At 37.7% G+C, this 23,252-nt stretch overlaps 1 protein-coding gene across 3 annotated transcripts in view; it reads left to right on the plus strand.

Moving 5' to 3' along the window:
• Positions 1–11,524, plus strand: part of MTX2 (metaxin 2) — a 68,725-nt gene extending 57,201 nt beyond the window's left edge. For 2 of the 3 annotated variants that reach the window (XM_055397185.2, XM_055397186.2), the window contains one exon: positions 11,067–11,524. In XM_055397185.2, coding sequence (XP_055253160.1) covers positions 11,067–11,241 — 175 coding nt within the window. In that variant the 3' untranslated portion in view covers positions 11,242–11,524. Of the gene's footprint in view, positions 1–305; positions 8,487–11,066 lie in introns of those variants that run through there. The other variant, XM_055397187.2, reaches the window with a different exon arrangement.
• Positions 11,525–23,252: the final 11,728 nt, after the last annotated feature.

The following is a 23,252-nucleotide window of genomic DNA, read 5'->3' on the forward strand; positions in this document are numbered from 1 at the left end:
TATCAAGAAATATTTATGAAAACACATTAAAATTTAAGTTTGCATTCATTAAACATTTAATTTCTTGAGTATCAGGCACAGCACTAGCTTCTGGGAGACTAAGATTTCTAAAATGTGCTCAGTTCAGTTCAGTCACTCAGTCGTGTCCGACTCTTTGCAACCCCATTAATCACAGCACGCCAGGCCTCCCTGTCCATCACCAACTCCCGGAGTTCACTCAGACTCACCTCCATTGAGTCGGTGATGCCATCCAACCATCTCATTCTCTGTCGTCTCCTTCTCCTCCTGCTCCCAATCCCTCCCAGCATCAGAGTCTTCCAGTGAGTCAACTCTTCGCATGAGGTGGCCAAAGTATTGGAGCTTCAGCTTCAGCATCAGTCCCTCCGATGAACACCCAGGACTGATCTCCTTTAGAATGGACTGGTTGGATCTCCTTGCAGTCCAGGGGACTCTCAAGAGTCTTCTGTGGTGCTAGCCATTGAGAATTTTCTCCTGTAGGCAGACGTGTAAACCTGTCATTATAGTATGATATAGAGGTTCTACTAGAAATAAGTCAAGGTGCTTTATATGAACTATATAAAGTCAAGGTGCTTTATATGAACTATAACATCTTAAAATTCTGAGCTTGCAAAGTACTATTAAAACATGAAGTGTAGCCATTGTCTGTATTGGATAATTCCCTGAGGACTAGGAAAGTGATTAAAACTAAACAGTAAAAAATATTGTTGGATGGACAAGCACAATTAGAAAGTTTTCTTTTTAAAATGTAATGAAAATATTTGTAAAGCATAGAAATGATTGTGAAGGATATAGATTCAAAATATGTATGTATATATGTGAATTGAGTATTTCAGGTTTCATTAAGATAGAATTTTTTGTAATTTGGAAAATAATATCTAATGTAGGCAAAGAATGAATTTTTCCTTTTTGTTTTTTAAAGTTTCTATTTTACTGTATCAGAATCAATTATCCTGTGATCTAGTTTAAGGTGGGTTTAAATAAGCATTTTAACCTCAGTGGTTTGCTTGGAATCGAATCTTTTTTTGGCTTTAATAAAAATCCCTTGACTTTTAGATTGATAATTTTTAAAAAGATTTATTTGCTGTTATTTATTACATCTTCATAGGCATTCATCTGTAGCTATATCAAACATCTTTTGGTAGAGATATTAATATTTGTAGCAAAAATGACAATGATGATAGGTTGGAAATATTTAAGTTATATTAATGTATATGATATACAATTGATATTCAAATAAAATTGGAGTCTGTTGATCTTTGAAGCGGAAAATGTCATAGAGTTCAAACTATGAAATCCTGGTAGGTGAAGCTTCTATAGCTATATGTTCTTATTTCTAGTGATATTTGCTATACTGATTCTAATTGTTTAGTCTATAATACAAAAGAAATGTATCAAAATGTTACTATTATGTAGTTCCTTTTCTTTCTGATACAGGAATTCATAGGAGCTGAAAAGCTCAAAAAGGGTATATTAATCCAGCTTGAACATCTGGAAGTTCACAATTCACGTAATGTTGAAGCCTGGCTTGGAGAATTTTGAGCATTACTTTACTAGCGTGTAATTATTTTTAAACTTGTAATTGAAAAGTCAAAGTTTAGAATAGGTGCAAAAATAAGGTTTGTAACTGAGAAACTGTCTAACTGGTATTAAGATGTAGGTTTTTGAAATAATTTTATCTTATATGAGACTTGAACATTTTTATTTTTGAAGTGTAGAATAGGTTTAATTTAACTTTACCCAATTGTTTAATAATATTAAAATTTATTTCCCTGTGAATCCTCTGCTTACCCTCTAAAATTAGAATCAGCTTTTCTTCTGGCTTACTTACTGGACATGTTGAGAGGCCTCATGAAAGACACTCAGTCACTCTTGAGAAGAAAAAGAGAGTTGAGGGAGATCTTCCGAGAATTTGTTGTTGCTCTTTAGTGCTAGGTCGTATCTGTCTCTTTTGCGATGCCATGGACTGTAGCCCATCAGGCTCCTCTGGTCCATGGGATTCTCCAGGCAAGAGTACTGGAGTGGGTTGCCATTTCATTCTCCAGGGGAGCTTCCTGACCCGGGGATCGAACCTGCGTCTCATGCATTGCAGGTGGATTCTTTACCATGGAGCTACCAGGGAAGCCCTGCAGCAAGAATAGTAATTGGGAAAAGGAGACAAAGAAGCTCAATGGTGGAAAGGAAAAAGAAAAGTGAATTTGAAAACAAATTAGAAATAATACAAAGTGATACTAATGATTGTTGGCCTTTTTATCCTTCATGATACATAGCGTTGGTGTGTGCTTAGTTGCTCAGTCGTGTCCAACTCTTTGGACCCCATGGACTGTAGCCTGGCTGGCTCCTTTGTCCATGGCGATTCTCCAGACAAGAAAACTGGAATGGGTTGCCATGATCCCCCTCCAGGGGATCTTCCCAACCCAGAGATCGAACCCAGGTCTCCTGCATTGCAGGCAGATTCTTTACCATCTGAGCCACCAGGGAAATTCCTATTTCTAAAATGAACGTCAAACAAAATCTGTGCTATCTGTTGTATACACATGACCTTGCTGATGTGATACCTGTTAAGACACCTATACAAAGACTGCGTCATTTGTTCCCTTTCACCTGGTGAGTGGATTTGAAATAAAAACCTAAACATTTTCTTTAAGTGCTATTTTCCTGTTACTTTTTAATAAAGAGGAAGAAGTAGAAAAAAAGTTCAGTTCAGTTCAGTTGCTCAGTCGTGTCCGACTCTCTGCGACCCCATGAATTACAGCATACCAGGCCTCCCTGTCCATCACCAACTCCCGGAGTACACTCAAACTCATGTCCACAGAGTCGGTGATGCCATCCAGCCATCTCATTCTCCGTCGTCCCCTTCTCCTCCCACCCCCAACCTTTCCCAGCATCAGAGTCTTTTCCAATGAGTCAACTCGTCGCATGAGGTGGCCAAAGTATTGCAGTTTCAGCTTTAGCATCAGTCCCTCCAATGAACATCCAGGATTGATCTCCTTTAGAATGGACTGGTTGGATCTCCTTGCAGTATAAGGGACTCTCAAGAGTCTTCTCCAACACCACAGTTCAAAAGCATCGATTCTTCGGTGATCAGCTTTCTTCACAGTCCAACTCTCACATCCATACATGACCACGGGAAAAACCATTGCCTTGACTAGATGGACCTTGGTAAATGTAATCAGGATAGTAAGAGTTATACTACTCTAAAGCATTTATGAGCTCCTTGCAGGTAAGTGTTTTCCAAACAAAATCTGTTAGAGGAAGCTAACAGTAGATGTTGATTAAAACTAGATTAAATTGAATGAGAAATTGAAAAAGAGTTAGATTTGAAAAAGAAAAAAAGACTGCTGTTAACCATTAAGTAAATGGTAAAATTTGAAAATTATACCTTCATATACAGAATGGAAATGCAAAAGTTATACTTGGGAACCTTAAGAAAAATTTAAGGGGGCAGTAGGATTTCATTGAGGTTTTTTAAATTAAGAAATCACCAGTTAAGAAAATTAAGGAGAAATTGCTCAAAAATACCCACAGGCAAAATACCCAAAGGCAAAATACAGCAAAGTTAATGGCAAGAAGCTTGATTTACAAATTTGAGCCATAGTCCTAAAGATCAGTGATAGATATAAAGAAAGGATATGTAAATTATTTCTGTTACTATGAAGAAATGACAAGTTAATAGTATAAGAGGAAAGAAAAATAAAGGAACACTCAGACAAAATTCGCACAGAGTCGGACACAACTGAAGTGACTTAGCAGTAGCAGCAGACAAAATTAATGTTTTGGAAACTAGACTATGAAAGGTATCAGAAAGAAAGAACTGTGGAACCATAATAACTGAAAGGATGAGTGCAAAAATTTTTAATGGGAAAGGTTAGGAAAACATTCATATTTTATGGTACTGTTTTTATTTTGATATGGAAATGAAAGGCTAGTAGGTAACTGATGGATGTTGGCTGAACCTATTGATAGCACTTTTATATGTAAATCAAGCTATCATGCTGTAAACTTTAAACTTATACAGTGATGTATGTTAATTATTTCTCAATAAAACGGGGGAAAAAAAGAATAGTGGATAACCAACAGAAAAGTAGAAAGAATGCAACATGAGAAGGCAACATTATGAAAGATGTTAAAGGTCTTGGGAGGGGAGTTGCTATTTATATCTAAATTTCAATCCACAAACTACTTAGTGGGCAGAAGGGTGGTAATGTTATGTTTTCTCTCCATATTATATAGAAAAGGTAATTAAAGCTGGAGGTGCATGAAATCTTGATTACATGATTCAGTAGAAATACTGGGTCTCTCGTAGGAGTTGCAAACATTTTTCTGAGTTTATTGCTTTTTTTTTTTAAAGTCAAGTTTGTGTATAATTTACAAAAAGTAAAATTGGCACTTTTACCTGTGTATAGTTTTGTGAGTTATAGCAGTGGTATATAGTTGTGTCCCACTACCACAGTGTACTCTTTATTTATTTTTAATAATAGCAATATATCAATATACAGTCATTAAAAGGAAAGAGAAATAGAAACAATAGAGAAGAGTAACAGCACATACAAAGTGTACTTTTTAAAAAGAGAATTGTGGGAATTGATAACTTACATATGTTGGAGTCAGCTAATGTAAGTAGTTGCTGAAGGATTGCAAAAAATATGCATTGGAAGTTATGTATGTGTTTTGATTTAGTGTAGTGTATCCTACTTCCTGTTAGATGGTCTAAAAGTAATTGGTTATGAAGTTGCTGTTTTTAGGTAACATCAGATCAATTTTTATATACTTGTTACCAGTATATAATTCAGCACCTTTTGAGTTATATAGATTACATTTGCAGCAGATAACATTTTGACCACTTCAGGGGTACTACTAGATCACTCTGGTTTAAACATACTTCATACCCAAGCTCATTCAGAGCCTTCATTTATTGATAAAAGATGCCCTACTACTAGAAGTTGCATCACAGAATATATTCACCTCTTTTAGGCTCTAGTACAAGAAACAGAGGGTAGTTAATCCTAAGTAAAGATTAGAAAAATAAATCCTAAGTTGATAAGATACACATTTTAGGAAATATGTTTAGGGATCTGGAAGGATGGGTGTTTGTATTACTTCTCGTAGAGTGCCTCAGCTGTACCTTCATCTACCTTCTGCATCTTTGTTTTTTTTCAAGTGTTCATTTGTTATTAATTCTTACTCTGTGATGCTAGGATCATAGTGCTATTAAGTCCCAGGACACTTGTGATTTTTTTTTAAAACTATCCTGTTGACTTCCTTCTTAAACATGGCCATAAATTGCACATTTGTCTTTGATTAATAGTTCATGAATGTGTCAAAAGAGGGAAGGCTTTGGAAGAATGTGAATAACTACTATTGAAAAATTAAATGTCCTATACAGCTTAGGATGCCTTCTTTTTTGTTTCATTATTGATTCAGCATATAACCTTAGATTCCTTGCTAAGAACTGGGGTTATAAAGATATATGCTTTGTTACCTTTAGAGAACTTAGAGTATAAGAGGGAAACATTAAGTAAATAGTTATAATGTGGTATGAAAAGTACTTCACCTTTTTATTGATTCATTTAGACACATCCTTATTGAGAACTTACTTTGGGCCGGGCGTTGTTCTAGGTAATGGGGACATAACAGGAAACAAGTAGACAATGTCCTGGTGGAAGGAGACAGACAATTAAAAACAAATATGAGAAAGTTTTAAGTGCCATATAGAGAATTAAAATAGGATCACATCACAGGAAGTGACTATATGCCCACTTTAGTTTGCATGGTCCGGGGAGACTTTCAGATGTGACATTTAAGCTGTATTCTGAAAAACAAGGAGGAGCCAGCAATGTGAAGTCAAGGGAAGAGTGTTCCAGGCAGCAGGAATAGTTGGGTCAAGTCCCTAAGATTGGCTAGTTTATGTTCAGATGGAAGAAGCAAAGCCATTTATGGTTGTGTGTTGAAAATGGTAGGAGGTATGGCTGGGAAGGATTGGGGGTGGGAGGAGACGGGGACGACAGAGAATGAGATGGCTGGATGGCATCACCGACTCTATGGACATGAGTTTGAGTGAACTCTGGGAGTTGGTGATGGACAGGGAGGCCTGGCGTGCTGTGATTCATGGGGTCGCAAAGAGTCGGTCACGACTGAGCGACTGAACTGAACTGAACTGATGGCTGAAGAGGTAAGCCAGAGCCAGATCATCTGAGACTTGTATGCTTTGGGTAAGGAGTTTGGCGTGATAGTGTAAGTAGAGTGGAAATTCATTGGAATGTTTTATGCTTGGCATGGTATGAATGAGCTGGTGATATTTTTTAAAAAGTAGCAGAGCAGTTAAGTAGAAGCAGGGAGATACAGTAGGAGGGTGGTACAGTGGTCTTGGTGAGATGATGGTGGCTCAGATGAGGAGACAATAATAGATAAGTGGTGGTATTCAGGATGTATTTTCATGGTTATGTCTCACCTGACTTGCTAATAGATGTGAGAGGATAAGAGAAGACTCAAGGGGAACTCACATTTTTGGTTTGAAGAGCTGGTGCATATAGGTGCATGTAGACTTTTATTTTGAGAAGATGAGACAAGCTGATTTGAGATCCTTATTGAACATTCATGTGGAGATATTTGAATGTATTGTTCTGGACTTCAGGGGAGAGAGACAGGCTGGAGATAAATATTTAGGAATTAGTGACATGAAGACATGTAAAGCCATGCAACTACAAGAGATCATTCATAAGTGGCGATCAAGGCGACATAGCTAGTAAGTTAGTGGCAGAATTAGGATTTGACAGAACCCCATTGCCGGGAGAAATATCAATAACCTCAGATATGCAGATGACATAACACTTACGGCAGAAAGCGAAGAAGAACTAAAGAGCCTCTTGATGAAAGTGAAAGAGGAGAGTGAAGAAGTTGGCTTAAAACTCAACATTCAGAAAACTAAGATCATGGCATCTGGTCCCATCACGTCATGGGAAATAGATGGGACAACAGTGGAAACAGTGACAGACTTTATTTTGGGGGGGCTCCAAAATCACTGCAGATGGTGACTGCAGCCATGAAATTAAGATGCTTGCTCCTTGGAAGAAAAGTTATGACCAACCTAGACAGCATATTAAAAAAGCAGAGATGTTACTTTGCCAACAAAGGTCCGTCTACTCAAAGCTATGGTTTTTCCAGTAGTCATGTATGGATGTGAGAGTTGGACTATAAAGAAAGCTGAGCACCGAAGAATTGATGCTTTCTAACTGTGGTGTTGGAGAAGACTCTTGAGAGTCCCTTGGACTGCAAGGAGATCCAACCAGTCCATCCTAAAGGAGATCAGTCCTGAATATTCACTGGGAAGACTGATGCTGAAGCTGAAACTCCATTACTTTAGCCACCTGATGTGAAGAACTGACTCATTTGGAAAGACCCTAATGCTGGGAAAGGTCAAAAAGATCGAAGGCGGGAGGAGAAGGAGACAACAGAGGATGAGATGGTTGGTTGGGATCACCAACTCAATGGACATGAGTTTGAGTGAACTCTGGGAGTTGGTGATGGACAGGGAGGGCTGGTGTGCTGCAGTCCATGGGGTTGCAAAGAGTCGGACATGACTGAGCGACTGAACTGAACTGAAAAGATCTATTTTGCCAAACTAGGTTACTGCAACATATTTTTACATTTCAGGTGAATTAACATGTTTTCTCTATAATTTAGTACTACCACTGTAGGACTGACAGCAATAATTACTGATGGCGTATAATGATGTATTTTCTCCTTTTAGTAATATTGTGCTGTGCTTAGTCACTCAGTCATGCTCGACTCTGTGCAACCCCATAGCCTGTAGCCCTCCAGGCTCCTCTATAGATGGGGATTCTCAAGGCAAGAATACTGGAGCAATCCCTATCAAGCTACCAACGATATTTTTCACAGAACTAGAACAAATAATCTCACAGTTTGTATGGAAATACAAAAAACCTCGAATAGCCAAAGCAATCTTGAGGAAGAAAAATGGAACTGGAGGAATCAACCTGCCGGACTTCAGGCTCTACTACAAAGCCACAGTCATCAAGACAGTATGGTACTGGCATAAAGACAGAAATATAGATCAGTGGAACAAAATAGAAAGCCCAGAGATAAATCCACGCACCTATGGACACCTTATCTTTGACAAAGGAGGCAAGAATATAAAATGGAGAATAGACAGTCTCTTTAACAAGTGGTGCTGGGAAAACTGGTCAGCCACTTGTAAAAGAATGAAACTAGAACACTTCCTAACACCATACACCAAAATAAACTCAAAATGGATTAGAGAGCTAAATGTAAGACCAGAAACTATAAAACTCCTAGAGGAGAACGTAGGCAAAACACTCTCCGACATAAATCACAGCAGGATCCTCCAAGACCCACCTCCCAGAATATTGGAAATAAAAGCAAAAATAAACAAATGGGACCTATTTAAAATCAAAAGCTTCTGCATAGCAAAGGAAACTATAAGTAAGGTGAAAAGACAGCCTTCAGAATGGGAGAAAATAATAGCAAATGAAGCAACTGATAAAGGATTAATCTCCAAAATATACAAGCAGCTCCTGCAGCTCAATTCCAGAAAAATAAATGACCCAATCAAAAAATGGGCCAAAGAACTAAACAGACATTTCTCCAAAGAAGACATAAAGATGGCTAACAAACACATGAAAAAATGCTCAACATCCCTCATAATCAGAGAAATGCAAATCAAAACCACAATGAGGTACCATTTCACACCAGTCAGAATGGCTGCTATCCAAAAGTCTACATGCAATAAATGCTGGAGAGGGTGTGGAGAGAAGGGAACCCTCTTACACTGTTGGTGGGAATGCAAACTAGTACAGCCACTATGGAGAACAGTGTGGAGATTCCTCAAAAAACTGGAAATAGAACTGCCATATGATCCAGCAATCGCACTCCTGGGCATACACACCGAGGAAACCAGAATTGAAAGAGACACATGTACTCCAATGTTCATTGCAGCACTGTTTATAATAGCCAGGACATGGAAGCAACCTAGATGTCCATCTGCAGATGAATGGATAAGAAAGCTTTGGTACATATACACAATGGAGTATTACTCAGCCATTAAAAAGAATGCATTTGAACCAGTTCTAATGAGGTGGATGAAACTAGAGCCTATTATACAGAGTGAAGTAAGTCAGAAAGAAAAACACCAATACAATATACTAATGCATATATATGGAATTTAGAAAGATGCAAATGATAACCCTGTATGCTTCTGCTGCTAAGATAACCTTGTATACGAGACAGCAAAAGAGACACAGATGTATAAAACAGTCTTTGGGACTCTGTGGGAGAGGGTGAGGGTGGGATAGTTTGGGAGAATGGAATTGAAACATGTATATTATCATATGTGAAACGAATCGCCAGTTCAGGGTCGATGCATGTTACAGGATGCTCGGGGCTGGTATGCGGGGATGACCCAGAGGGAGGATAAGGGGAGGAGGGAGGTGGGAGGGGGGTTCGGGAGGGGGAACTCATGTACACCCAGGGCAGATTCATGTCAATGTATGGCAAAACCAACCAATATAATACTGTAAAATAATTAGCCTCCAATAAAAATTAAAAAAAAAAATACTGGAGTGGGTTGCCACGCCCTCCTCCTCCAGGGAATCTTCCTGACCCAGGGATTGAACCCATGTCTTCCCCATTACAGGCGGATTCTTTACCATCTGAGCCACCAGGGAAGCCCAGTATTGTGCTAATGCAGTATAATGAGAGGGTTTAGGGTGCTGACCATCTGCTACAGTTAAAATCCGTGTATAACTTTAGAGTCAGACCTCTGTGTCTGTGGCTCCGCATCCACAAACAGATTCAGTGAACCATGGATTGTGTAGTAATGTAGTATCTATTTATTGAAAGAAAACTTGGCATGTAAGTGGACCTTAACAACAATTCCAGCCAGCATTGTTCACAGGTCTGCTGTAATTATTTTAATATAATGTAAATTCGTGATATCCCATATATAGACCATTGGTAGCAAGGTGGATAAATTTCATCTTTTTGTTAGGGATATTTAATTAAAGGGGAAAAGAAAACCCTAGAAAAATTTTTGTTGAAGCCATTCTTGTATATCCTTCAGAAAGCTAAGTTTACTTTAAAAAGGGTAAGTAAACTTGCTTTCTTACTTTTATATCTTTAGCATCTGGCACAGTTACTGGCTCATTGGAGACCTGTTGTATATTTAGTGAATAACTTAATAAAATGAATGTGATTATTTACACTAATATTATTTTAACACATTTAAATGATACTACTATTAAAGAAAGGCTTCCCTGATAGCTCAGTTGTTAAAGAATCTGCCTGCAATGCGGGAGACCCCAGTTTGATTCCTGGGTTGGGAAGATCCCCTGGAGAAGGGATAGGCTACCCACTCCATTATTCTTGGGTTTTCCTTGTGGCTCAGCTGGTAAAGAACCCCCTGCAGTGTGGGAGACCTGGATTTGATCCCTGGGTTGGGAAGATCCCCTGGAGAAGGAAAAGGCTACCCACTCCAGTATTCTGGCCTAGAGAATTCTATGGATTGTATCTTCTATGGAGTTGTAAAGAGTTGAACACAACTGAGTGACTTTGGGCTTCCCTGGTGGCTCAGACGGTAAAGAATCTTCTCAGAATATGGGAGACCCAGGTTCAGTTGCTGGGTTGGAAAGATCTCCTGGAAAAGGGAATGGCAACCCACTCCAGTGTTCTTGCCTGGAGAATTTCATGGACAGAGGAGTCTGGTGGGCTACAGTCCATGGGATCGCAAAGAGTTGGACACAGCTGAGCAACTAACACACACACACACACACACATACACACTATTTAAGAAAGCAAGTCACATAACTAACATATCATAGTTCAAAAGTTTTCATATTTTTTAACAAACTCCAGTAAAATAGAATAAATTCTATCAGGTTGGGGTAGGATTTATTTCCTAAGTTAGTTTTTTCTTTTAAATATAATAATAAAGTTTTTTTAAAAGATAGTGTATATTCTGCCTTGTAAGTTAAACACTGTTCATTTTGTTCTCATTTCTGCTTTTGTCTTAGGCCTACTGAACTAGATGCACTGGTATTTGGCCATCTGTATACCATTCTTACTACACAAATGACCAATGATGAACTTTCTGAGAAGGTGAAAAACTACAGCAACCTCCTTGCTTTCTGTAGAAGAATTGAACAACACTATTTTGGCAAAGGCAGCTCATCTATCAGATTGTCTTAGAGTTATGCGTTAATTTAGTTATTATTAAAAAATTTAAACTTTTGAAATATGTGTTACTTGAATGATGTAATAAATAATAGTATCAGAATTCAAAGCCCAAAATACTGCTTTTGAAAATCTCAGAACAAATTATATAATGTATCATATACATGTACTTTATACTGTTACTTGTGTATACATTAAAATAATTTTAAATGATTTCATTTGATATGTTGTACCCCATATCTTTGAAATTTTTGTTTTTGACACATGTATGCATATAAAAATAAAGCTCAAACAACTATATGGCTGGTATATTTATTAATACTTTCCATTTTTCTGAAAGCTGCTCTTTGAGCTTTATACGTGTAATAAACAGTGTCTTTTCTAAGGCAGTAATCTGTGTTCCATACTCCCAAGATTACTAGATACATGATGAACCTGGTCATGGGAAATACATTCTTATCAGTGTACTTAGAAAATGCAAATAATTACAAAGCATTTAAATCCTGGAACAGATTTAAGAGCATTTTTCTTACCTCAACTTTATTGAACTTAAAAACATTTTATCAGAGCAGCTATAATTTACATTTGATAAAAAGATAGTTTTAAGAACTTTTTTAAAACTTCTTTTGGAATAGAATATTTTAATATTGCTGTTGTATTCCTTTTGTGGGGAAGTTGAGGCTTCCCTGTAGGCTTAGACAGTAAGGAGTCTGCCTGCAATGCAGGAGACCCAGATTTGATCCCTGGGTTGGGAAGGTCTCCTGTAGAAGGAAATGGCAACCCACTTCAGTATTCTTGTCTGGAGAATTCCAAGAACAGAGGGGCCTGGTGGCTACAGTCCATGTGGTCAGAAAGAGTCAGACACAACTGAGAGACTAACACTTTCTTTACACTTTTGTTTTCTGAGGATAGTATTCACAGAAGTATTTATTTATACCTAGACACTAGGATTCGGAGAAGGCAATGGCACCCCACTCCAGTACTCTTGCCTGGAAAATCCCATGGGCGGAGGAGCCTGGTAGGCTGCAATCCATGGGGTCGCTAACAGTCAGACATGACTGAGCGACTTCACTTTCACTTTTCATTTTCATGCATTGGAGAAGGAAATGGCAACCCACTCCAGTGTTCTTGCCTGGAGAATCCCAGGGACGGGGGCGCCTGGTGGGCTGCCGTCTATGGGGTCTCACAGAGTCGGACACGACTGAAGCGACTTAGCGGCAGCAGCAGACACTAGGATTATATGCTGTGTTTCTTTCAATTTTTTGAATATTTTATGTAAAACCAGGGATGCTGTAAGAAACGCAAAAATCATTTCTTAAAATTGTCTAGAATAGTAGTACTTTTATGTTTATTTATGTACCAGACATTTTAACTCAACAAAAACCATGAAGGTTATTATTCCCAGTTCACACAAGAGGAAATGGAGACACAAAAAGGATAATAAGGTCATGGAGTTAGTAAGTGGTAAAATTGGAATTCAAACCCAGGCGGTCTTGCATCTGTTTGGCTTTTTTAAAGAACACTATAATTTTTTTTTAAGATGATAGATTTGTATCTTTTAAGAAATATAGTAGGTTCTCCCTAACCCAAGTCCCACATAAACATTGGGGTCTCCCTTTTGACTGTAGTGCTATTTATTATAGCTTTCCTGAACTAATTTTGTAATTTGTTTTATTACTTAAGAACATTCCAATTTACATGTGCTTTTGTACAATTTTTATGACAGGTTTTTTGGCTCTGTATTTTTGTATGGTTTTTTTATACTGGATAAGATTCTTTTAATAATACCATTATTAAAGGAAATTAATACATTCTTGTAAATGCTGCTGTTCTCTCCAAGGAACCATAAAGGACAGTTTCTAAGGTTCCTGCCATGTCCCCCGATTTTTGTTTTTCCTTTTTTTTGGTGAACTTCCTGTGAGGTCCTTTGAGAAAATCCTGTGAGTAAATGTGAATTCCTCTTGGTTTGTGGCCTCCAAGGTTTTGATGGTCTTTTATCCGCTCACACTCTGCCTTTAGTCATTAAAGTATTAGCTAAGTTCTTACTATTGTCCAGTAGTGTCTTTGTCAGGTAAACAGGTGCTCATGTCCCTTCTCTCCTTAGATTTGGGTTAGTTGACCCTGCAACCTCAGCTTTTGGGTTCAAGAACCAGAATGAATTTTTGTATGGTGTTTATCATTATTACAAGATAGGGAGCAATGCTTTTCTTTACATTCTGAAATGGGAAATCTGGGAATCTGGGTTGCTTTTTATTCTTGAGGTAAGAAATGCTCAATTTAATTTTAAGAATTAAAAGTGCTGAATTTTTAAAGTGGCTTTATTATGAAAAATTTCAAACATGAAGAGAAAATAAGAATTCCCATGTACCTATGAACCTACCTCACTTCAACAGCAACTCAGGGAGGTATATTCCTCCCCCCTCTTTTTAATATGCATTATAATATATGTTGCACAAAAGTTCATGTAAGTCTGCTTTTGAAGATGTAATATAGAAACATATTCTTAAAAATGATTTCTTGCTATTTGACACTATTTTCATCTAATCCTAGTCCCTTACTCTACCACTGGAAGTTGCCATTATAGTGAATTTTGTGTTAACCATTCCCATGATTTAATTTTTTGCTTTTGATGTTTATATAAATGGGATCACACTCTATGCATCTTCTGTTTTGCTTCTTTCACACAATATTACATTTAAAAATTTTACTCATTTTGTTGTACCTAGCAGTGGTTTGGTTCAGTTCAGTCGCTCAGTCGTGTCCGACTCTGCGACCCCATGAACTGCAGCACGCCAGACCTCGCTGTCCATCACCAACTGCCGGAGTCTACCCAAACCCATGTCCATTGAGTTGGTGATGCCATCCAACCATCTCATCCTCTGTCATTCCCTTCTGCCCTCAGTCTTTCCCAGCATCAGGGTCTTTTCAAATGAGTCAGCTCTTTGCCTCAGATGGCCATAGTATTGGAGTTTCAGCTTCAACATCTGTCCTTCCAACGAACCCCCAGCACTGATCTCCTTTAGGATGGACTGGTTGGATCTCCTTGCAGTCCAAGGGACTCTCAAGAGTCTTCTCCAACACCACAGTTTGAAAGCATCAATTCTTCAGCGCTCAGCTTTCTTTATAGTCCAACTCTCACATCCATACATGACCACTGGAAAAACCATAGCCTTGACTAGATGGACCTTTGTTGACAAATTAACATCTCTGCTTTTTAATATGCTGCATAGGTTGGTCATAACTTTCCTTCCAAGGAGTAAGCGTCTTTTGATTTCATGGCTGCAGTCACCATCTGCAGTGATTTTGGAGCCCCCCAAAATAAAGTCTGTCACTGTTTCCTCACCTATTTGCCATGAAGTGATGGGGCCAGATGCCATGATCTTAGTTTTCTGAATGTTGAGCTTTAAGCCAACTTTTTTACATAGTGTTCTTTTATATGCAAACATGGCACTTCTTTTCTCTGTTCTCTTGTCGGTGGACTTTTTGGTTGTTACAGAAATTTGCTGTTATAAAAAATGCTGCTGCTGCTGCTGCTGCTGCTAAGTCACTTCAGTCGTGTCCGACTCTGTGTGACCCCATAGACGGAAGCCCACCAGGCTCCCCGTCCCTGGGATTCTCCAGGCAAGAACACTGGAGTGGGTTGCCATTTCCTTCTCCAATAAAAAAATGCTACTTATGAACAATTCTGTACATATGTCCTGATATAAATATGTATGAAGTTTTCCAGGGTTTATACTTAGGCATATAATCACTGGGTTGTCAGGTATGTGTCTGTTTAACTTCTCTAGGTAATTCCAAATCATCTTCCTAAATATTTGTGCCAGTTTACACTCTTACACTTAGCTACTTGCACACATTTGGATTTATTAGTTTTTTTCGCTAATTGGTTTTTAATTAGTATTTTCCAGGTGACAGCAATGAGTTGATACATTTATGTTTATTTATTTATTCTTAGCTATTCTGGGTCTTGGTGGCTGTGAAGGCTACTCTCTAGTTGCAGTGTGTGGGCTTCTCATTTCTGTGGCTTCTCTTTTGAGGAGCACAGGTTCTAGGGCTCATGGACGTCAGTAGTTTAGGCATATGGGCTCAGTCGTTGCTGCTCCCGGGCTCTAGAGCACAGGCTCAGTAGTTGTGCACAGGCTTAGTTGTTCTGAGGCATGTGGGATCTTCCTGGATCAGGGAACCAACCTGTGTCTCCTGCATTGGCAGGGGAATTCTTTGTCCCTGAGCCAGCAGTGAAGCCCCTACATTTATGTTTATTGGCCATTTTCTTCTTTTTATTTAAAGTGACTACTTGCTGTTCAGCCACTCAGTCATGTCTGACTCTGTGTCCCCATGGACTGCAGCATGCCAGGCTTCCCTGTCCTTCACACTCTCTCTGAGGTTGCTCAAATTCATGTCCATCGAGTCGGTGATGCCATCCAACCAGCTCATCCTCTGTCATCCCCTTCTGCTCTCCATCCTTCCCAGCATCAGGGTCTTTTCCAGTGAGTCGGCTCTTTGCATCAGGGGGCCAAAGTTTTGGAGACTTTTTCTATTGGGTTGTTTACTACTCTTACGACTTATCAGAATCCTATTTGTATCATTGATATTAATATCTACTTGATTATAAATGTTACAAATATCTCCTAGTTGTCTTTTCACTCCCTTTATGATGTATTCTAATGTATAGAAGTTCTTAACTTTTATATAGTCAGTGATGATCAATCTTTACCTTTATGATTTGAGCTTTTTGTCCTGCTTTTATACAGAACATCCTTCCCAATCATTATATATGAGTTGGGCTTCAGTGTTACAGTCCTGTTATTCATGGGACTCCAAAATATGTCCTTATTTCCTTTCCATGGGAAGTGACTCCTAAGTCCCTGTGCTGGGTTTATTTTCTGTATTTTAATCAATCCAGTGGACACAGTCTTGGGAACCAGTATGGTTATGGTGTATCTCAGTGTCACAGAGCAGGTAACTGAAAACTATACCCACCCATTGTATGATGTTAAGCAAAATATTTCTGTGAACTTATTTTAGTATTCACCGTGTAAGTTCTTGCCTACTTATATCAACAGAGGGTGAGACCTTAAAAAACAATATGTCAAAGTAATATCAAAAGAACACTTTGTGAAAGTGCTAAGCACATTCAGTTTACTTTTTGTAAAAATTTGTAGAGAAAGACAATGTGAAACTGACAGCAGACATGTTGAGAAAAGTATAATCTCAACTGCATAGCACTCCTATATACAACTTGAAAAAAAGAAAAAAGTTCCTCAAGGATTGGTTAGCTTGAAGAACTGTTCTACAAAAGCCCAACTAAACTGCCTACCTCGCTTCTGTGTTCTGTAGAGTTTTTTGGCATAATTTATGATGACTCCATTAATAAATCTAAAACGTTAAACAAAAATCCCAACAATTCACTTTAGAGTGTTCAAGCAGGAGAGCATTTATTGTAAGGTATTAAATGGCTTACAGGATCACTGAGAGTACTGAAGAAACACTAGTCTGTACTTGCAGTAATGACTCCACAGAACTGGGTCATCAGTGAAGCTCTTGCCTCTTCTATGATCAGGAAGCCACGGGCTCCACAGCCATTTCTCACTGTTGTGATCAAGAAGCTACCTGATTGGAATGCTTTGGTTACTGCTGCAGCATTCTGAGTAAGAATCAGATAATGCTTGCTGTAGTAAGCGTTAGCAAAAACAGATGCCTCTTAACACCCTTCCTCTTAACTTCACAAAGCTAGTGGCTAGATCCCAGGACCTCTACTGATGCTCAGTCGTGTCTGACTCTTTGTGACCCCATGGACTGTACGGTCCATGGAATTCTCCAGGCCAGAATACTCGAGTGGGAAGCCATTCCCATCTCCAGGGGCTCTTCTCAACCCAGGGATCGAACCCAGGTCTCCTGAATTGCAGGTGGATTCTTTACCAGCTGAGCCACAAGGGAAGCCCCTACTGATGCTACTACAAAAGAAACAGAGCCTATATGATAATGCTACCAGAGAAAGAGTAGACTTGTACCGCTCACCTCACTTTTGCTTTTCAAATCTTTCACAAATGCATCTGATTGGCTTACTCTAAATAATATCCAAAACCCTATTTGTAAAGCATCTGGAAGATGTAAGTTTTAACTTTCTAGCATCTGTATGTAGGAAAGGGTAATACCAATCCACACTGTATTCATCACCCTTGAGTTTACAAAATTACTCCCCAAGATATTCCTATAAAGTTTTGCCTCTCATACTAAATTTCTTAATGTATCTGGAATATTCTTTTTTAATTGTTTGGGGTGGTTGTTTAATTTCTTTCTTGTCTCAAATGGATAACTAATTTTCCCAGCATCATCTACTGATTTTATTATCTGGTTTGACTTTTTCCTACTGGTCCACAATCCCAATTATACTATCAGTTTGCACATAGGATTGTTTCTTGGTTGTTCTGTTACATTGATCTAGTCCATGCATGGCTATCCTATTTGGCAACAAAATCAAATTCTCTTAGTTACTATATTTTATGTCAAATTTTGATATGTGATAAGACAAATCCCCCATTTTTTTCTTCACCTTCATAAATTGAAGTTGGACCTTTGCACTTAAGTGTAAGTTTTAGAATCAATTTTTAAAATTCCATCAAAAACAAAAAGTGGAATTTTGATTGCATTTACATTGAATCTCTGAATTATTTTGGGAAGAATCACAAAATTCAATTTTTATATTCATGAATGTATCGTGCTGCCACATCTCTTTAATGTCCTTCAATAAGGTTTTTCTTCATAGAGATTTTGAAAATCTTTTGTTGATTTTGTTTCTGTGTTCTCCCTCTTTCTATTTTTAGCCATTATAAATAATTACAAATGCAAATTGTTGATATAAAAGATCTTCATGATTTTTGTATGTAATCTATCCAGTCATCTTGTTGAATGTTTTTATTCTAATGGTCTCTCTAAGGATCCTTTTTAGTTTTCCGTAGATAAAATAATATAATTCCTAGATAATGGGAGTTGTGTTTCTTTCAAACTTTTGTTTTTTACTTGTCAGATTGTGGTAACCTGCACCTTACATTAATGTTAAATAAAAATGGAATATCCTTTTTTGTAGATTAATTAGATGGGAGTTGACAAGCTTAAACATATTGTTTCTGCTCTTAAAACATGGTAAATATCTCCATTCATTTATAATTTTCTTTTAAGTACTTCTTGAAAGTTTTATATCTTACTGCATATAAACTGATTTCCCCCCTTATTACAGGTTGTATTTTCCTGCTTCTTTGCATATCTGGTAACTTTTTGATGTTGGATAATGTTAATTTTGTCTTTTGAGGGTCTGGATTATTTATTTCTATGAATATTTGTGAGCTTTGTTCTGGGATGCAGTTTTCTGTTGAATTTTGGAGTCTTTCTCCCATGGAATTGGTTTTCTTTGTATATTTGCCAGTTCTTGGTTGTCTGCTTCTCTGTCTTTGAGTGTTGCTATACACTTCTTTGTGGGTGCTAGTTACGTTACTTTATCTGGTTCTTTTCATTTCCACGATGTGCTTCTAAATAGAGTTTGGTGGCAGTTTGTGAGCGTGTTGTTTCTCCTCCTTGGGATTAGTTGTGTGCCTCACTGTCTCTCCAACCTCAGATCTGTGCTCGCTACATCATTCTGAGAGCAAATACTCTACTGCTATTGAGCACTTGCTTCTTAGCCGAAGTTGAAGGAGAGCCCCACTAGCCCAACTGCTCTGAATTCATTTTCCTAATTAACCACTTGAATACCTAAAATCCTTCCTGCACTTTGTATAAGGTGCCACCTACCAGTGGAGTTTCCTTAGACTCCTGCCATTTTTCTGAGATAACTTTCTGCTTCTACTTGGAGCGTTGGTTTCCTCCAAACTTATTTCTGTATAAATTGTATGCCATCTGCATCATTTTTTAAATCAGAAGTTCTTCAGAATTTGTGCCCCTTGGTAGCCCTTTTGTGTGTGTTTGTTTTCCACTGTTGCTATAGATATATTCTTTTAAAATACATATATATTCTGACAGTTTATGGGCTTTTGGGTAGAATATTGTGGACATATGGTTAGCAGTTATATGTTCATTATATGAAAGAGTATAGTAAGTGTTTATCACCCTCATTAATAAGGGATTTAGGTGGTTTACTGTGTATATGTTATAGTGTAATAAACATTCTTGAACATATATCTTTAAATATGTAAGTATTTCTGAAATGTTAATTTTTAGTGGTGGAAATATGTTGTTCTTGCTTTTGGTAAGTTTTAAAAGTTTCAGTTCAGTTCAGTCACTCAGTCGTGTCCGACTCTTTGCGACCCCATGAATCACAGCACGCCAGGCCTCCCTGTCCATCACCAACTCCCGGAGTTCACTCAAACTCATGTCCACAGAGTCGGTGATGCCATCCAGCCATCTCATTCTCTGTCGTCCCCTTCTCCTCCCGCCCCCAATCCCTCCCAGCATCAGAGTCTTTTCCAATGAGTCAACTCATTGCATGAGGTGGCCAAAGTTTTAAAAGTTTACATTGTCAAATTATCCTTCTAAAAAATGTATACTTGTCCAAACCCATAGAATGTATAATACCAAGAATGAACTGCAAACAGTGGACTTCGAGTGACTATGATGTGTGTTATTGTGGGTTCATTAGCTGTAACAATTGTACCCCACTCTGTTGAAGGATGTTGATAATGGGGGAGGAGAAGCTACGCGTATGTGGGGCAGGGAGTATATGGGAAGTCTATGTACTTTCTCTTCAGTTTTGCTGTGAACCTAAAACTGCTCAAAAAATTATTTTAATTTTTTAATAGTGTATTTATTGAGTAAAGACTTATAGTACTTGCAGTTTTGAGGCATTATTCTAAACTCTTTACAGATATTAACAATATGTTCTTCACAATAACTCTATGATATAATATTATCCCCATGTTAGAGATGAGAAAACTAAAGGCTCACAGAGAAATTAAGAAACTTCTTCAAGGTTATATAGCTAAATTAAGTCAGTTTACATCCCACAAAACTGTTTCACCATGAAACATTTAAATATTTGCCAATCTAAGTGAAAAGTAACATTTCATTGCTCTTTGACTTTGTGTCTTTATATAAGTGAGATTAAACATTTTCATATCTTTATTAGTTATGAGATGGCTGGATGGCATCACCAACTCTGTGGACATGAGTTTGAGTGAACTCCGGGAGTTGGTGATGGACAGGGAGGCCTGGCGTGCTGTGATTCATGGGGTCGCGGAGAGTCGGACACAACTGAGCGACTGAACTGAACTGAACTGAATCTTGGATTTTATTTGTAGCCAATTGGATTGTTTCTTTTCCTTATTGATTTACACGTAATCTTTGTGTCATGCATAAATTAACCCACTGTTTTCATAGGGACTGTGGATCTTTGTCCTCAGCTTGCCATTTGGTTTTGACTTCATTTTTCCTACAATACAAGAAACCTAGGTTCAATCCCTGAGTTGGGAAGACCCCCTGGAGGAGGGATAAGCTTCCCACTCCAGTATTCTTGCCTGGAAAATCCCATGGACAGAGGAGCCTGACAGGGTACAGTCCATGGGGTCTCAAAGAGTCGGACACGGCTGAGTGGCTTTCGCTTTCATTTTTTCAAGAAGTAAGTTAAAATTATTCTAATATGTTGTCAGCTTTCAAATAATTAAAATGCAGTAGATTATAATTAATAGTGAAATAGCATCAGGCATAATTTTAATTACTCAGAATGAATTAGAAAGTATTAGGATATTGTAATGCTTCAGGTGGTTTTTGTTAAAATTAGTTAGGATGAAGAATTTTAGTGCCAATTGATACATTTGTTGCTTGAATGATAGATGTATTTGTTTATATCATAATGACTAATCTTTATGAAGTTCTGAAGCACAGCTTATTTGATTTGCTCACATTCTATTTAAACTCAAAAGGTATATAGTATTCATTTTATCCTCACCTGCCTACCTGATGAGATTATATTAGAGGATAAAATATTGATTCTAATTTGAAAAAGTGTTTCTCCTTCCTGATTCCTAATTTCCTCCATTAATGAGTGATAGAAAAGGCTTTACGTTAAAAAACAAACTCTTTTATTTACTAGGTATTTTGAAAATTTTTACCAAGTATGTCAAATTAACATATTACCTGATATCTTAGGTGATGTTGATTTATGCTGATTATCAGATCAATGTCTTAAGTTTGATGTGTTAGATATTATTCAGTATGTGGGTTTCACATGCAAATATGTAATGTATGCACTTTCAATAACTACTGGGTTGAAATTGTACTCTGGAAGGGAGAGCATACTTAAATCTCTCTGCTCCCACATAACATGTGCATTTTGTTCATTTTGAACATGTAATTATTTCATTTTAGTTTAATCATACATTTAAAAGAGATACCGTTCATAGGGACAAAGTTATTTCTGGGGTTTAGATCCTTGTTCTTCATTGCCTAGGTTTTAAAACTAAAGTTATTTTAAAACTAATATATGAAAGACCATAGTATAGCTTAGATCAGAAAAATGATTAATTTTATGGTGATTTTTTTCCTTTAAATCAGAAACATTGGCTCACTGAGTTTAATAAAATACACTTCATCAATGTAATGTTTCATTCCTATAAAATCAGAGAGAAATAAAGATGTTGCTATTTTTAGCTTTTTGTTGTACATATTTAGTTTGAATTTCCAGTTGTATTTACTTTTTTCTGTTGAAGTAAGATATGTACTTAAGGATATAATTGAGAATTTTTATCACAAACAAGGAAACTGAAAGAGAAGTAGAATGTGTGTGCCATGAGGAAAAACATATGACAGTCCCATCACTGACCATATATGGAGTTTCAAAAGGCATTCTTTTGTCTTTTTGAAAAGACAAAGCTAATGAATGAAATTAAGTAAATTAATACATTTTTAAAATGTCTGTTTAAAAAGTAGGAAAGATAATTCTCTAGCTAGTTGTTTATTATGATAGTTTTTTTTTAATAGACTGGAAAATTAGTTAAGAATCTATGATATGTTCTTGCATATAAACCTAAAATTGTGTAAAGAGTAATTTAACCCACTAGCGATATTGGGTAGATCCACTGTATCATTTATTGACAATCATTTGACTATGTGATGTTACAAGTTTTTTCTAACTAGAAGCAATAACAGATTCAGTTCAGTTCTGTCACTCGTTCGTGTCCGACTCTTTGCAACCCCATGAATCACAGCATGCCAGGCCTCCCTGTCCATCACCAACTCCCGGAGTTTACCCAAACTCATATCCATTGAGTTGGTGTTGCCATCCAACCACCTCATCCTCTGTCGTCCCCTTCTCCTCCTGCCCTCAATCTTTCCCAGCATCAGGGTCTTTACAAATGAGTCAGCTCTTCGCATCAGGTGGCCAAAGTAATGGAGTTTCAGCTTCAACATCAGTCCTTCCAATGAACCCCCAACACTGATCTCCTTTAGAATGGGCTGATTGGATCTCCTTGCAGTCCAAGGGACTCTCAAGAGTCTTCTCCAACACCACAGTTCAGAAGCATCAATTCTTCTGTGCTCAGCTTTCTTTATAGTCCAACTCTCACATCCATATGTGACCACTGGAAAAACCATAGCCTTGACTAGACGGACCTTTGTTGACAAAGTAATGTCTCTGCTTTTTAATGTGTTGTCTAGGTTGGTCATAACTTTCCTTCCAAGGAGTAAGAGTCTTTTAATTTCATGGCTGCAGTCACTATCTGCAGTGATTTTGGAGCCCCCCAAAATAAAGTCAGCCACTGTTTCCGTTGTTTCCCCACCTATTTGCCATGAAGTGATGGAGCCAGATGCCATGATCTTAGTTTTCTGAATGTTGAGCTTTAAGCCAACTTTTTTACGCTCCTTTTTCACTTTCATCAAGAGGCTCTTCTTCTTCACTTTCTGCCATAAGGGTGGTGTCATCTGCATATTTGAGGTTATTGATATTTCTCCCGGCAATCTTGATTCCAGCTTGTGCTTCCTCCAGCTCAGCGTTCCTAATGATGTACTCTGTTAAATAAGCAGGGTGACAATATACAGCCTTG

Source organism: Moschus berezovskii, chromosome 2, assembly GCF_049115385.1.
Source record: "Moschus berezovskii isolate FMDL1 chromosome 2, NW_MosBer_1.0, whole genome shotgun sequence".
NCBI lineage: Eukaryota > Metazoa > Chordata > Mammalia > Artiodactyla > Moschidae > Moschus > Moschus berezovskii.